General features: G+C 35.3%; 1 protein-coding gene across 4 annotated transcripts in view; it reads right to left on the minus strand.

The window, feature by feature from the left end:
* Positions 1-16,782, minus strand: part of ELP3 (elongator acetyltransferase complex subunit 3) — a 101,262-nt gene that overhangs the window by 63,628 nt on the left and 20,852 nt on the right. For 3 of the 4 annotated variants that reach the window (XM_045880076.3, XM_045880075.3, XM_064585341.1), the window contains 4 exons: positions 12,768-12,838; positions 11,928-11,991; positions 10,483-10,551; positions 7,197-7,351 (listed from right to left, as the gene is read on the minus strand). In XM_045880076.3, the coding sequence (XP_045736032.1) occupies positions 7,197-7,351; positions 10,483-10,551; positions 11,928-11,991; positions 12,768-12,838 (359 nt within the window). The remainder of the gene's footprint in view (positions 1-7,196; positions 7,352-10,482; positions 10,552-11,927; positions 11,992-12,767; positions 12,839-16,782) is intronic. The other variant, XM_064585339.1, reaches the window with a different exon arrangement.

The raw sequence follows: 16,782 nt of genomic DNA on the forward strand, positions 1-16,782 counted from the left end.
ATAATCAAGACAGTGTGTTATTGGCATAAGAATTAAAAAATAGATCAATGGGACAGAACAGAGCCCAGTTCCACATTTATGGTCCATTAATTTTTGACAAAGCCACCAATATAACCTAAATGGGAAAGGGAAGTTTTTAAACAAGTAATGTTGAAACAATTAGATGTCTACCTATATGAGAAAAAAGAAACCTTGACTCCTACTTCACACTACATTTAAAAATTAATTCAAGATGGATCACAAGCCTAAATAGGCAAGTTAAGTATAAAAAGCTAAAACTAGAACTAGAAGAAAACACAGGAGAGTATCTTCTTGTCTTGGGAGTAAGCACAGGTTTAATAGAGACAATACAAAAAGCAGTAACAGAGCAAAAAATAGCTAAATTAGACTTCATCAAAATAAAAACTTCAGCTTAAAGTTAATCTTAATAAAATGAATACTCAAGCCACAGACTGGGTTTTCATATTTGTAAAATATAAATCTAGCAAAGGACTGGTATCCAGGATTTATAACAGCTCAATAAAAAATGGGCAAAAGATTTTAACAGACACTTCACAAAGAATATATACAGAAAGCATAAGCACATAATAAAGTGCTCATCATCATTAGTCATCAGGAAAATGAAAATGAATGCCACAATGAGATACCATTACACACCTACCAGAATGGCTAAAATTAAAAAGACTGACAACACCGTATGTTGGTGAGGATGTAGAACAACCAAATGCTCATACATCACTGGTGGGAGTACAAATGGTACAAGTACTTTGGAAAAATGTCTGGCAGTTTCTTATAAAATAAACATAAGATGTAGCAATTCTACTTCCAGCTTACCCAACAGAAATAAATACTATATTCACATTAAGACTTGTAAGAATATGTTCATTGAAGTTTTATCATAATTACTGCAAACTGAAATAGCCCAGGTGTCCATCAACAGAACAGATAAGCTGTGGTCTATGCATACAATGGAATACTACTCAGCACAACCACTGAAATATCCAACAACACTGATGAATCTCAAAATATTATGCTCAGTGAAAGAAGCCTTACACAAAAGAGCATATGGTTATATGGAAGGGGGAAAAAAAGGGAATAATGGCTGTCTTTGGAAGACACAGGTGAGAATTTACTGGGAAGGGGCACGAGGAAACTTTCTGGGATGATGGTTATGTTCTATATCCTATTAGGGTTTTGATGCACAGGTATATACATTTATTAGAACTCATCAAACAATATACTTAAGATTTTTGCACTTCGTTGTGTGTAAATTTACTTCAAAAGAAAACACAGTGGACTAGTAATGATGTGCATGATGATATATTTGGAAAGAAGTGTACTGAAGTCTGCAACAACGTATTTTGAAATGCATAAAAAAAGAGGGATCCATGGATGGGTAGAAAAATGGATAGTGGGATATGTCTGTGATAAAGCCAAGTACTGTAGAATCCAGGTGACAAGTATGTAGTGCTCACTGAAAAATTCTGGTTTTTTGTTTGTTTGTTTCAAATAAAATGTTAGAAGAAAAACAGCAGCTAATATGACCGAGATTGTCTTTTAGGTTGGACTGCCAATGTTAAGGATCCTGGTCACCATCCACGAAAATCGGGTTGATCAAGGGAGAAAGTAAAAGAGGTCAATATAAAGTGAGGGGTGGAGAGTATATTAGAGCCAAAGCCCAGAAATGCAAGATGTCTGAAGTGTGCCAGAAATAATGCCGGGGCAGGAAGGCAGAAAATAGTCACTTTCAAGCCTTCTGAGGTTGCTTTTGCTTTCTTCCTAACTTCTGCAAGTCTATGAAACTGTCTTCTAGGCCTGGTATCCAGCGTTATCTAGCACTAGCTTTTCCAAGACACATAAGGACACAGCTGGAGGATTTAAAGTCATTAATGAGGGGCAAAAAAGAGGAAGGAACGGAAATGAATTAAAAATTCCACTGGGAGAAGGTATGACTCACCTACTTCTTGATGGGTAACTACCCTTTGAAATTGCATCTTTTGAAAACAGCCAAGAAGCATTAAAGATTGAATGTAAAACTGCTTCTGGGCAGGACTGATTAAAAAGGAATAAAACTATTTTAAAAGGTTACCCTGAGTTATCTGGCAATATTTGCATTCCAGTGAATGGGTGACTCAGATCCTACTGCTGGTCCTTCTCATCTCCAGAGCTATGATTTTTAGAGGACAACAGTCACCAGTAATTGTTGCTCTCTGCAGACAACTGAAGTCTCAGTCTAGCTGACAGAAATGAGTGATTATCACTTTGATTTAATGTGCCTTCACAGAAACCACACCTGCTTTGTCCTTGAACTCTTTGACTCAGCTTTCCAATTTTTCTATTTGCAAGGATATAACATACTTTTTGCTACTAACTTGCTGTAAATAATAACCAGGTTCACTTTGGGGGGCTTTTCCTTACCCTAACTTTTAATAAAAAGCAAAACTTTAATCAGGTTTAAATCAGGTTCAATCAGGTTTAAATATGGCTTAAACTTTAATCAGGTTAGACACTGGATAACAAAGGAGGGTAACACGAGCTAACTCCTATTTGAATGAAGACTTTTAACCTTAAACATTATGGACTCATCTGTCACTATGTAATTTTTAACCTAATTTTAAAATTAATCTTTTAAATTAAAACCTCTGCTATGCTAATGAAAGTCAGTATTGCATATTTGCATTCAGCAATAACAAACAACTAATAGCAACTAATACTAAAACAAACATGAAGCTCATTACTTTACATCTGAGAAAGGTCAGCCACACCAGGTAACCCAGCCAGTCTTCACAAATACCCTCGGTGCAAGAGAACATAGAAAACAGAGAGGTAAATAGCTCGTGCAAAAATTTTGAAGAAAACACATTATGTCCAAAACACAGTATCTCTGGGCTGCTCTTTATTTCACAAAATGTTAACATTTGAAAATGGTTTTCTAAGTCTCTAGTTCTATAGTACAAACCAGACTGCTATTTCTTTAAACTATAGAACATTTCCTGAAAAACTAAATACCATTTTTATTGTAGGGAGTTAGTAGCAAAAAATTTACCTCAACAAAACAAACAGGATGCCACAAATCAGCTTTTTCCAGATTATCTCATAAAAGTATAGAGACCAAGAGAAAAGAACAAAACATGTCAAATGTGGGTTGGCATGATTCAGTGTAACATTTATGGATGGTTTTATGGCTCCCAAATTGTACTTTTATTACTTCCCAAGAGCCATTCATGAAATCTGTTGCAATGAAGACTCAAATCATATATAAATTTTCATCTGGAAGTAAAGAGTTTGTTGCCCTCTTGAGGTAAACTCAAGAACAGAAACAAAACAACGCTGCCTTGGCCTAGTCAATTACAGAAAGAGGCTTTCTTCTCCAACAGGCTTTTTCTACAAACATATCATGATCTGAAGCTGGAGAGTTACAATACAAATTCTATTTTTACCCCAACAACAGACAACTTACAAAAGGCACTAGAACATTTCTGCAAAAATAAAGCTAAAACTTCACACCAAGAATAAAGCAAAAATTTTAAAGTTTCAACAGATAAAAATGTCAAACTAGCTGCATCCTAAAAATTCATTATGCAGATCTTCAGTTAACCTAGCTCATATGACCCAGGGGACCCAAACTATAGACTGAAAAGCTTTATGGCAAACTTTTATGGAGGTTGGGTCAGTGGGGCAAATCCAAGAGAGTATACTCAATTCCAATTAGTAAACAAGGTCTTCAACACGAGAATTAGCTGCACTGAGAGGAGAATATATAGTATCTAAGTGCAGGTAGAAAAATTCAATGGTCTTGATAGATTACCCTGTTAGGGAATTCTCAGAGTTAAATTAATTTTAGTCAGTAATTCTGAGGTACTGTTGCCATTTCAATGTCATGGGGCTTTGAACTAATTAATGTTGTTTCCCCTCAACTTACATTTTATTCTAAGCTATCATCTGATTTTCAGTATTAAGAAGAATGGGTTAGATTACATCATTATTCCTCTAAAGTTTCAAAGACTTCAGTGTTTTACTAAGCATGATTTATATTCATGAATGATCAAAGTTTTGAATAAGCAGTAAAAATATGGTCACCATCTCATCTTGCTACTAACGATCCTGTAGGAGAAAGAGATCACACCAGCCAGCTGTTGTTAAAAGTCTAGATTCATGGACACAGAATTAACTCATCACATTCTCTCGACGCAATCAAACGAAGTAGGTTCCTCACACACTCTCCCAATTGCTGAACTCTATACAGATCCCTCCAGATACCCTTGATAGCTCAGGGGACAGGGAAAGTAGGAAGGACACAAAAGCCTATTCTAAGAGGTTGCCCTACCTAAGTCATTAGCTGTCAGTATTGACCTACAGATTGATCATTCATTCAAAATTCATTCACACATTTACTTATGGCTACTATGTGCCAAGAACCATTTTATTTATAGAGCGATGAAAACCACCCTTAGGTTCATTCGAACTTTGATTGCATTTACTACTCTATAAAAAATTCTCTAAGAGGGGCACTATTTGAACTTTGTAATTATCTATGTGACCCTCCCTCCCCAATATAAAAGAGAAGCCAGAAAAAAGCCTGAAGGCAGGAAGAGGAGTGTAAAAAAACTCCAGAGAGACATTATTTCTTCCAGTATTTTGAAGTTCTGATGATGTACACACATGTGCGCTCATATACACACACACACTCTCATACATTTTTATACCTAGCACAGTTTCTTGCATTAAAGTTCAGGCTCTGAAAGCAAAGCTGCCTGGTTTCACAGCCCCACTTGGCTGCCAAACTACCTGTGTAACTTTGACAAGTTGCCTAATCTGTGTTTAGTCTCCTCACCTGTAAAAACAGGGATACTTCAAATACTTAACTCAGGGTGCCTGGGTAGCTCAGTTGGTTAAGGGTCTGCCTTCAGCTCAGGTCATAATCCTGGGGGTCCTGGGATCGAGCCCCACATGGGGCTCCCTGCTCAGCTGGGATTCTACTTCTCCCTCTCCCTCTGCCCCTCCCCCTGCTTGTGCTCTTTCGTGCTCTCTCTCTCTCAAATAAATAAAATCTTTAAAAATAAATAAATACTTAACTCAAAGGTTTACTGTGAGTTTTAAATAAATGAATACTTATCACAATGCCCAGCACATGATATAAACATGAATGTCCTCCTTTACCCCCACCTCCCATATCCCTCCCTCCTCAACTCTAATGCCCATAATAATCATCACTCTACTACCTCTTCCATGCATTTACATTTTCTAAGCATTTACACACATTTCCATGTGCTTACATTCCCATGCACTTACATTTATGTGCATGTACAAAAATAATGGAATCCATACTGTAAGAATTGCTTTAAAAATTGCTTTTTCACACAGTATACCTCAGAGACCAATAACTCTCCCATATTAGGTGATCTTATTCATCTGCATGGCATCTAAATGCCATGTATAGGTTAATAACCCCCAATTTTGCATTGCCAGCCCACATGTCTCTTGTATAGTCTGAATCTCCACTTGAATGTATCTTAGGTATTTCAAATTTAACAATATCCAAAGTAAAATTCTTGGTTTTCTCCCATATACCTGCTCTTCCCTCTGTCTTTTCCATCTCAGCATATGGCATCACCAATCAACCATTTCTTATAACCAAAAGTTGGGTATCATGCTTGATTCCTTCCTCTTTCTTACCCCCAACCCAATCCAAAGTCCTGTCATTTGCAACAATAAAACAGAATTCTAATCCATCCTCTTCTCCATCATTACTGCCACCACCCTCAACTGAACTATGATGGATATAATAGTCTTCTATCTGGCTTCTCATTTTTACTCTTGTAATCCTCTAATCCATTAGCTAGACAATAGACAGAACGACCTTCTTATCAACCTGAATGTGTCACTCTCCTGCTTAAAACCATTCATCTACTTCCTACTGCATTTCAAATAAAATTTTAGCTCCTCAAAAGCATTATATTCTCTGGCCCATATATATCTCTGCAAGCTCACCTTATGACATGCTCTCCTTTGTTCGCTGGAGTCTAGACACACTGGCCTCCTCTCTGTTCCTAGAAGACTCCAAGATCTTCCCCCTTTCAGTGCCCTTGTCTATTTTTTTCTGCTCTTGGCCTGATTCCTCCTTATACTTTGGGTCTCAGATTAAATATCACCACTTTGTCTAGAGAATAAACTTATTTATCATAGTATAGCCTATTTCTATCATTAGCATTCCTGTTTATATGTTGAACTAGTAGAAATAAGCACCACAAGGGCAAGGACAACATCCTTCTTATTCCCAGTGCCTAAATCAATACACAGCACCTAGTGGGACCGCCAAAAATATTCGGCAAATAAGAGGGAATAGTATATGGTAATTAACTAGGTCTAGGTTTTCCTGAAACTTCTGAAAATAAATACTTTTAAGACTCACTTTTTAAATAACTGAACTATATATATAAAATGTTAGTATTCTTCTTGCTAAAAACTGAGATATGGTATCAAAGAATGTATAATTCTCTTTTGTCAACAACAATGAATAAGTCCTCTCATTCATGAACAGAAATTATTTAGTAGTTATTAATAAAATAAGTTATTAAATAATAATCACTTGTTTTGTAGATTTCATGGCAGCCAGATGTTTTACATAAAGTGTACCCCTAGTGCTCTTTTTGAGTGGACTGAAAGCTCAACTAGTCAAATCAAAACTACTCCTGTAGTTCAGACCAGCCTAAGGTTGATAAAAACCTTCAGTAGATTTATTTAATCAATCACTCTTTCTCAGAGAATACTAATGTCAACGAACCATACACACTTATTTAAAAAAAAAATAATTTTTTCAATGAAAACAATCCTTTCCCACAAAATAGATGTAACTATGAGAACTAGGAATGTGTAAGGCGATGGATGCTAACTAAGCTGACTGTGGTGACCATTTCACAATATATGTAAGTCCTTATGCTGTACACCATAAACTTTTACAATGCTGTATGTCAATTATATCTCAATAAACTAGAAAAAGATGTATTTTAATTATAACCCATCAAAAATATGCAAATAAAAAGAACAAAATCTACCCCCTTCACCCCAATCCCCACCCCCCCACCAAAAAAGAACTAGGAATATAGATGTAGAGCAGAAGGAATTCTCACAGGCTGCGGCTAGAAGGATAAGCTGACAACCACTCTGGAGAATATGGTAAAATAAGGATTTCTTACTTGACTGCCTCGTAAATATTGTTGGAGGTATGTCCTGATAAGGCATCATGTAAATTTCGAATAAAATAGTCTCTGTATTCTTCTGGAAGGGCCATAAATGTTCCACCCATCACAATAAACTCCACTTTATCCACACTGTGACCAAGTTGTTTTAACTGAAATACATATAAATTCATTAGTATTAGACATATATAGTCAACTATCCTAAGAAGGCACTGCAAATTTCTAATTTTATTTTGTAGTGTTTTCATCGGTATAGTTTAAAAACAAAACACAATTAAACATATTTAGTGAATTCTGTGGATTGAAAAAACAGACTCCAGAGTCTGAAAGAAAAAAAAAATTATAGCTCACAGAGGGAAAGGGAGAATTAAAAAGAACCAGCAAGAAGCTTGACATCGAGCAGGAAGGGCAAATATAATAACAATACAATATGCAATATAATAAACGAGTATTTAGTGATTATGTATTTTTATGTCAGAACACTTGCAGTAAGCCTTGGGGGCAAAAAAGATGACTATATGAAACATAATCAGGACTTGATGCCAATAGAAGAAAAAGAACACTACATTAGAAAGAAAAATTAAGAAAGCAGTTTTAAATCAAAACTTTAAAGTTTTAAATCAATTGTGAAGATTATGAGCACAGGTGGCACTGCTCTCTGGGGAAAAAAAGGAAAAGAAAAGTCTGGTTGATAAAATATGAAATATTATCTCTCTACTAGGGGAGAGAATGGTACAGATTTTTCATTTTGTCAACTATAATAAGCAAGATTCTAAATTTTAAAAACAGGTATTTAAATTCCTTAGGTTCCTCAAAAAATTAAAAACAGAAAATCAGTATGAGCCAGTAATTTCACTACTGGGTATCTAACCAAAGAAAACAAAAACACTAGTTTGAAAAGATATATGCACTCCTCTGTTTATTAGTCAATTATTTGTAAATAATTACATTACTTACAATACCCAAGATATGAAAGCAACCTGAGTGTCCACTGATAGGCAAATACATAAAAAAGATGCAATATATATATATACACACACACACACACACACACACACACACACAGTGGAATATAACTCAGCCATAAAAAAGAATGAGATCTTGCCATTTACAATAACATGAAGGGAACTAGAGCATATTGTGCTAAGTGGAGTAAGTCAGAGAAAAACAAATACCATATGATTTCATTTATATGTGGAATATAAACAACAAAAACAGATAAAAAGTAGACCCATAAACACAGAGAACACACTGATGGTTGCCAGAGGGTAAGTGGGTGAGTGGATGGATAAAATGGGTGAAGGGCAGTAGGAGACACAGGCTTCAGTTACGAAAAGAATAACTCATGGGGATAAAAGGTACAGCACAGAAAATATAGTCAGTGATATTGTAACAGCGTTGTATAGTGAGTGATGGTAGCTGTACTTGTGGTGAGCGCAGCATAACAAATAGAAATGTGGAACCACTAGGCTGGACACCTGAAACTAATGTAACACTGTGTGCCGACTACATTTCAATTAAAAAATTCTTGCCATATCTTAGGCTTGAGAAAAACTGGGTCAAGTAGACTACCGAATTATGAACTCTAATTAAGGCACTATGTTAAGGATGTCTACACTTAATCTGGACAAAAAGGCACCTTTTAAAATGTTTGTTTCTGGGGCGCCTGGGTGGCTCAGTTGGTTAAGCGACTGCCTTCAGCTCAGGTCATGATCCTGGAGTCCCAGGATCGAGTCCCGCATCGGGCTCCCTGCTCGGCAGGGAGTCTGCTTCTCCCTCTGACCCTCCTCTCTCTCATGCTCTCTGTCTCTCATTCTCTCTGTCTCAAATAAATAAATAAATAAATAAAATCTTTAAAAAAAAAAAAAGAGTGATTAAAAAAAAATGTTTGTTTCTGAAAATGGCAAATAATTTATACATATGTATACCTTTATGTATGCAAATCATATTCATACATATGCATACACATGCAGATACGTATTTAAGTATATATGTAAGTTGCACAAACACTAAAAGAAAGCTCTGTATCTATGACTGTTTATAAGGGATACACAATAAAATCACTCTGGAAGCTCAAAATATCTTGCCAGTACCCTAAACCACACTTAATCAGAACTCCAGAGGTGAAATGCTGGCATATGTTTTAGAAAAGATACTCAGGTGATTCTAGTGCATTTACAGTTAAGAAAAGAATCACTGTTCTATAGTAGTTTCTAAATCTTTTAAAACCCATTCCCTTTTTGGTAAACAAAAATTTCATATGCTATTGAAACATTTTATTTATTTATTTATTTATATTAAAAATTTTTTTTTATTATGTTATGCTAGTCACCATACAGTACATCATTTTAAATGAATTAAATACCACAGTTAAAAAAGAAACTGAAGCAATGGGCAGTTTAGAACATGCTTTTCTAAACTCTGTAGGTTCCACCCAGGTGGGGTCCCTCTCCTATAGCTGACAATCCTGATCCACATGTGCTTGGGTGACAGTGAAGTGAAAAATCTGAATTGGCTGGTATTCACTAATACTAGTTAGAAATGACTAGAAATGACTTAATGACGATGGATGTACTACTTTCCACTGGAGATTTTGTAGCTGCCCTACTAGATGTCACTGTAAAAGTTAGTGTTCACACTTCCTTAAATTGGGTAAGTTCAAAATAGAATTGTAAGAAGGAAAAACTGTATTAATGTTCAGATTTCCCAAACAGAGCAAGGCCATTTACAAAGCACTTGTTTTTAATCAGTTATACTGGAAGTATAATTTACATACACTAAAATCAATTAATTTTTAAGTGTAAAACTGGATGAGTTTGGGTAAGTGTTTAGAGTTGTGTAACTACCACCAGAGTCATGATATAGAACAATTTCGCAACTCCCAGGAGTTCCTCATACCCTTTTGCAATCAATTCCCTATTCCCAACCTGGCAAACCAGGCACAATACTTTTTATGTGGCTTATGGAAGCAAAAATTCAATCCATCCACTTACTGTCTAAGAACTTCCACGCATCTACATGTGTAAATTTCATATGGTAAATGAGTTTGTACAAGTTGAAAGAAATTTAGAGACTATAAAACCCTTAAAATAATACAGTCGCTAAAGGAAGTAGTGTTTCTGACCTTGCTGGGTATTGCAAAACAGTCTCCCTCCTTCAGATAGATATTAAAACTTACTGAGGGGAAAGACACTCTTTTAGTTATTTCAGGTTCAACTCAAATCAAACAATAATACCTTCTGTATACAAAAACCTAATTTAAAAATGCTTTTTAAAAACTTACCTGTTCTATTCGGTGTCTTGTCTGTAGATAAGGGTCATATCTAGCACGGATAGCTCGCATGGAGGTTGGCTAAGAAAAAAAGAGAAAAATCTCCTGCTGGGCCCACATTCAATAAAAAATAAAAAGTAATTTCTAAAGGACTGTATTAAAAATAAAATCCTCTTGTGCTCTTCCTTCTTCAGTCTTGTTAGGGATCAAAATAATGTTCTGAATAGAATCTGGCTAGTCTCTACCCCCACTGTCTTAAGTATCTGAACAGCAGGGAATCTCCTTGAATCATATTTATCTTTGTGTAAACACTTATGAAATCTCCAGGGTCACTTTCTGCTGGAGCAGAAAGAGGTGGCTAAGGGACAGAAATGAGAGGGAGCCTTTTCACTGAATAATTCCTTTTGTATTTTTAACAATTTGAACAATGGAAAACAAGTAAAAAGTGAAATGCCATATATAAGAAAAAGTCCAGTGATTTCCTGGCTGCTGACCTCTTCTGAAGAGGCTGACCGCTTCAAAAGCCTATTTGCTGTTCTCCTGCTTGCACCGTGTCCCTACTCTCATCCTTTACCCACACAGATCTTTTAAAATGATCTTTTAAAACCCTACACTGGAACAGACCATCCCCCTGCCTTCAACCATAATGGCTTCTCATGCCACCTATAATAAAATCCAAACTCTCTGCCCAGCTTATAAACTCCTATGTCATCTGTCTCTCCAGTCTCATTCCTCCCCTTACCCACTAAGTCCTGGTACACCTCACTATCGTTCCTGCTACAGCTCCTTGTTCTAGCTATTCTCTCTGCTGGAAATGCTCTCTCCTGATATTCCTGCATGGCTCCTTCATGTCATTCAGGACTCAGTTCAAATATCATCTCCTCAGACAGTCACTTCCCAACCACCAAGACTAAAGTATCTACTCATCTTCTACAGATCTAACTCGATTTTACTTCTCAGCTTAACATTTACTAGTACCTGATATTTTCTTCTTTCTTGTCTATCTCCCATTATTAGAATGTAAATTCCATAAAATCAGGGACTCCGTCCATTTTCTACTGCTGAAGAAGCAGTATAATGTGGTGAGGAACAAAAAATTCAAAACCTGGGTCTGTCACTTATTAGCAGTGTGTCTCTGGGCCAGATGTTTAGGACTTCTAAGCCTGTTCCTTATTCATAAAACCAGGATAATAACAGTGTCTTCACTTCAAGATGCTGCTGTAAGGTTTAAGGTTGTAAAGCACTTGGAATAGTTTGACATATGTAACAAGTGCTTATATAAGTATTTTTCTAGTGACTAGAGCAATATATGTAGAGACTCAGCAAATATTTGATGAACTTCTATAATCAGGAGAAAAATTAAAAATTAAAAAATTTCAGAAAGCCATACTTGTATAAGCACACTATAGGTAAAGTATGATGTTACACTTCCTCAGGACAACCTCACATTACTTTACCTCATATCCAGTATAAGACTGGGTTGAATATTCAAAATCTGAATCAGGTCCACCGGGGCAGTATCTGCCAATACAACCAAAGAATAAAGATGTCAGACACAAAATTCAGTTCAACAGTCTAGTTCAAGTATCTGCAGTCTCCATAAAATCCTGAGAGCAAACAAGCTTCATTTTCAAATCCTAAGAGTCTATCTTTGCAGTATTACAATTAATATATTTTCTACAAACAAGTAAACACAATAAACATATAAGGAACATTATTGTAGTCATTTGGAGAATGTTGCAGTCACTGTTATTTTAGAGGTTTAAGCTTTTAGGAAGAAGTAACAGGATTTAAGTCTTCCTAGGTTTGGAATGATACAGTGCTCTCTTGGTAACTATACTTAGAAAACCTTTCTCTCATTTAATCTTCCTACCCAGAATCATGCATATTCTTCTGCCTATTTTTCCAATTATCTAAATTTAAGAAGTTTAAAGGTTATTTATAAGGGTAACTTTTTAATTTGATACTTTTCTGATCCAAACCTATTTTAGATTTCTGACATTTAGAATTTAGGCAGCTCCATATTTCCATGTTTCATTTATCAAGTTAATAGACTGTCACTCTTGAGTTCTCTAACCTATGTATTTTTTATTACAACATATTAAAATCTTTATATGTTTCATTTTTAAAGCAGTGAAACATCCTATCAATGGCTGCTTGTTTCAAAGAACTAACTTATGAATCTACTGAATCGAAGTTTTAAGTATTACCAGCATGCACTGATTAAGACTCTAGGGGATTAACTAATTCATTTAAAGTACACACACACACAACTTATGAAAATCATCCACACTTACACGCATATATTTCCTGTAAAACTGATGTGTGGGCATCTGTGGGGTTTGCACATCACAGCCACAACAGCAATCTACAAAAGAAAAATTAATAAAAAAGCTATTATGGAATGATGAATACACAATCTTGGAGAGTGGTTATCTCTCAGAAGGAGGAAAAGGAATACAATCAGGAAATGGCACATAAGGAAAAAACAAAAAAAGAAAATGGCACATAAGGGGCTTCAATGTATTGGTAATGCTGTATTTCTTAAGCTGAGCAGTGGGTATAAGGGTGATCTCTTTTCAATGTTTTTAATCTCTAAAATATACAAATGCACTTATATACTAGCTTGGATTGTATTTTACCTATAAATTACGTGCAAAATAATGAATTAATAATTTTCAAAGTCACAGTGATCTATTCTCTCACTCTCTTTTACTAAAATAGCCTACAAGAAAAAATTACTTTATGCAATAAAGATATAAAATTATATCTAAGCCTAACCTTTGTAACTCACCCTCCTCACAGATACACTGGATCTCAATATTTAGAGCAGACAGTATTAAACTAGGAGCTATACTTCAGAGCACGTGCAAAATATTCTCAGAGGGGTCTGTCAGAGCCCTCCTGGTCTGAGCACAGTATGTGCTTCAGAAAGGGGGTGATGACAGAGATAAAAGTATGGTTACATATGGGGGGCGCTGGCCAAATAAGGGTATAGACTAAGATGAATGTAAGCCAGGTTTCTTACTATCAGAGAAGGAAGTTATTATAAATATGAAAAGGAAGAGAACCTGGATGGAATGGAAGGTATTGCTGTGAAGTCACAGTTTTCAATAAATATTTCAATAAATACAAATAAATATAAATGCAAATGTGTTATATATATGTGTGTGCACATACGTATATATGTATACATATATATTTCCTAGCTTGGTTTACTGACATGGTCTAAGAGCAGTAACACCCTAATAGCAATGAGTATAGTTATTTATATATTTATATATATATAATGAGTATAGCTATTTATATTTATTTATATTTATAGCTATTCACAGCACTCAGATCTTGGTTTCTAAATACGCTTCTCCACTGAAAAACCCCAGGGCTCCTTGGAGAAATGGCTGATTCCAGACATGGGGCAAAGAAAGGACAAGATGAGCCTGGAACATTTTATTATGACAGAAAGTTAGAACTGCTCAAAAAATGATGGGGACGTTTTAGAAAGACACAGAAACCAGCCTGAAAGAGCTCTCACTGGTCAAATCAGGGATCATTTGTACATCAAAATAAATACATGATAGTAACAGATTATAACCCACCAAACTGGAAACCATTAATTCATTCATACAAATAAATGAGTAAATGAAATCTGAAATGAAAATCTGATAAGGAACAAAATACTTACATAGTTTCAGAGTACTTCACCACACAAAACTTCTTAATTACAAAATGAAAAGATTAACTTTACAGAGGAGAAGCCTGGTAGACACTACCTTGATCAAAATGAACCTCCAATATCAGAAAGAAGAACAAAGATGAAGGTATCATGCTCTCTGATTTCAACTATTAAACACAATATGATACTGGAATAAAAACTGACACGTAGATCAAAAGAACAGAAATAGACAGTCCAGAAATAAACCCCTCATATATGATCATCAGTTAATTTACAATAAAGGAGCCAAGAATATACAATGGGGATTGGACAATATTCAATAAATGGTGTTGGGAAAACTGGACATCGACATGCAAAAGAACAAAACTAGACCACTATCTTACGTAATATACAAAAATTAACTCAAAATCAATTAAAGACTTGAATGTAAGACCTGAAACCATAAAACTCCTAGAAAAAAAACACAGGCAGAAGTTCCCTGACACTGGTCTGGGTGTTGAAGTTTTGGATCTGATTCCAAAAGTAAAGGCGACAAAAGCAAAAATAAGTGGGACTACATCAAACTAAAAAGCTTCCGCACAGCAAAGAAAACCATCAAAAAAAGGAAAAAGCAACATACTGAATGGGAGAAAATATTTGTAAATCATGTATCCAATAAGGGGTTAATATCCAAAATATATTACAAAACTCAGCTCAATAGCAAAAACCACATATGATTAAATAATGAGCAGAGGACTTGAACATTTTCCCAAGGACATACAGATGGCCAGCAGACACATGAAAAGATGTTGAATATCAATAATTATCAGGGAAATGCTTATTAAAACCATGAGATATTACCTGTTAGAATAGTTACTATGAAAAATCTAATAAATAACAAGTGTTGGTGAGGATGTGGAGAGAAAAGAGAACCTTCATGCAGTGTTGGTGGGAATATAAGTTGGTGCAGCCATTCTTGAAAACAGTATGGAGGTTAAAATGAAAAAGAAGTCTACAATATGAACCAGCTATTCTACTTCTTGGTATTTATCCTAAGAAAATGGAAACACTAATTTGAAAAGATATATGCACCCCATGTTTGCTGCAACATTGTTTACGATAGCCATGATATGGAAACAACCTAAGTGTCCCATCAGTGGATGAATGGATAAAGAAGGTGTCGTGTGTGTGTGTGTGTGTGTGACACACACACACATATATACATATACATACATACATACATATACACAATGGAATACTGCTCAGCCATAAAAAAGAATGAAATCTTGCCATTTGTGACAACATGGATGGACCTTGAGGGTATTAAATGGTAGATGAAATAAGTCAGACAAAGAAAGACAAATACCATATGACTTCACTTATATGTGGATGTAAAAAAGAAAACAAAACCAAACCATATATACAGAGAATAGACTGGGGGTTATCAAGGAGGGAAGGGGCTAGGGGATGGACAAAACAGGTGAAGGGGGTCAACTATATGGTGATGGATGGTAACAAAACTTATTGTGGTAATTATTTTGTAGTGTATACAATTATCAAATTATTATCTTATACACTTGAAGCTAATATAATGATATATATCAATTTTACCTCAATAAAAATGTTATATACCAATTTTACCTCAATGAAGAGAAAAAGAACATTATCAGTGACAGGACAAATTGAAACTATCTACCACCCGATAATATAAATGATGTTCCTGCCAAAAATGCATAACCTGAATCTGATTATGAGGAAACATTTGATTAAGCCAAACTGAGGAACATGCTACAAAATAACCTGCCTGAAATCTTCAAAAGTGTTAAGGTAATGAAGTCAAGGAAAGATAGGAAGTGTCCAGACTTTAAAGAGACATGACAACCAAATGTAACATGTAATTCTTAACTGGATTCTGTAGATCAAGAAACAGTGGGTGAGGGGCACCTGGCTGGCTCAGTTGGTTAAGTGTCTGCCTTCAGCTCAGGTCATGATCCTGGAGTCCTGGAATCGAGCCCCACATCGGGCTCCTTGCTCAGTGGGGAGTCTGCTCCTCCCCCTGGCTCATGCTCTCTCTCATTCACTCTGTCTCTGAAATAAATAAATAAAATCTTAAAAAAAAAAAAAAGATAATTAAAAAAAAGTCTCTTGTGGCTAAAAAAAAAAAAACTGTGGGTGAAACTTGAACAAGGTCTGAGGATTAGGTGACAGTATTTAATCAGTGTTAAATTCCTGATTTTGACACTCTACTGTGGTGATAAAAGAAAATGTCCTTATTTGTAGGAAATGCACACTAAAGTATTCAAAGGCAACTTACTCTGCAACACACTCTCAAGTGGTTCAGGGGGAAAATGTTCTTTATACTAGACCTTCAATTCTTCTGTAAGTTTGATTATTTTTCATAATAAAAATTATTAAAATTTAAATCATTAGTGATCTAGACAAAGTCCAAAATTTATAAAAAATTGCAAATCTGAATGAAAAATCTGGATTTTCAAACAAATGTTTTTATTTAAAATGAGCTACAACTACGAATACCACTGATGTGGTCAGTCTAATTCAACAATCTTTTATTGAGGGCCCAGTATATAGGCCAGGTTCTAAGCTACACAGAACAAATGGGCCTTGAGACTACAAAAATATTAATGCACTGCTTCTGT

Source organism: Mirounga angustirostris, unplaced genomic scaffold (genome assembly GCF_029215605.1).
Source record: "Mirounga angustirostris isolate CCGP_5_RB_7025 unplaced genomic scaffold, mMirAng1.0.hap1 SCAF_2, whole genome shotgun sequence".
In the NCBI taxonomy this organism is placed as follows: Eukaryota; Metazoa; Chordata; class Mammalia; order Carnivora; family Phocidae; genus Mirounga; species Mirounga angustirostris.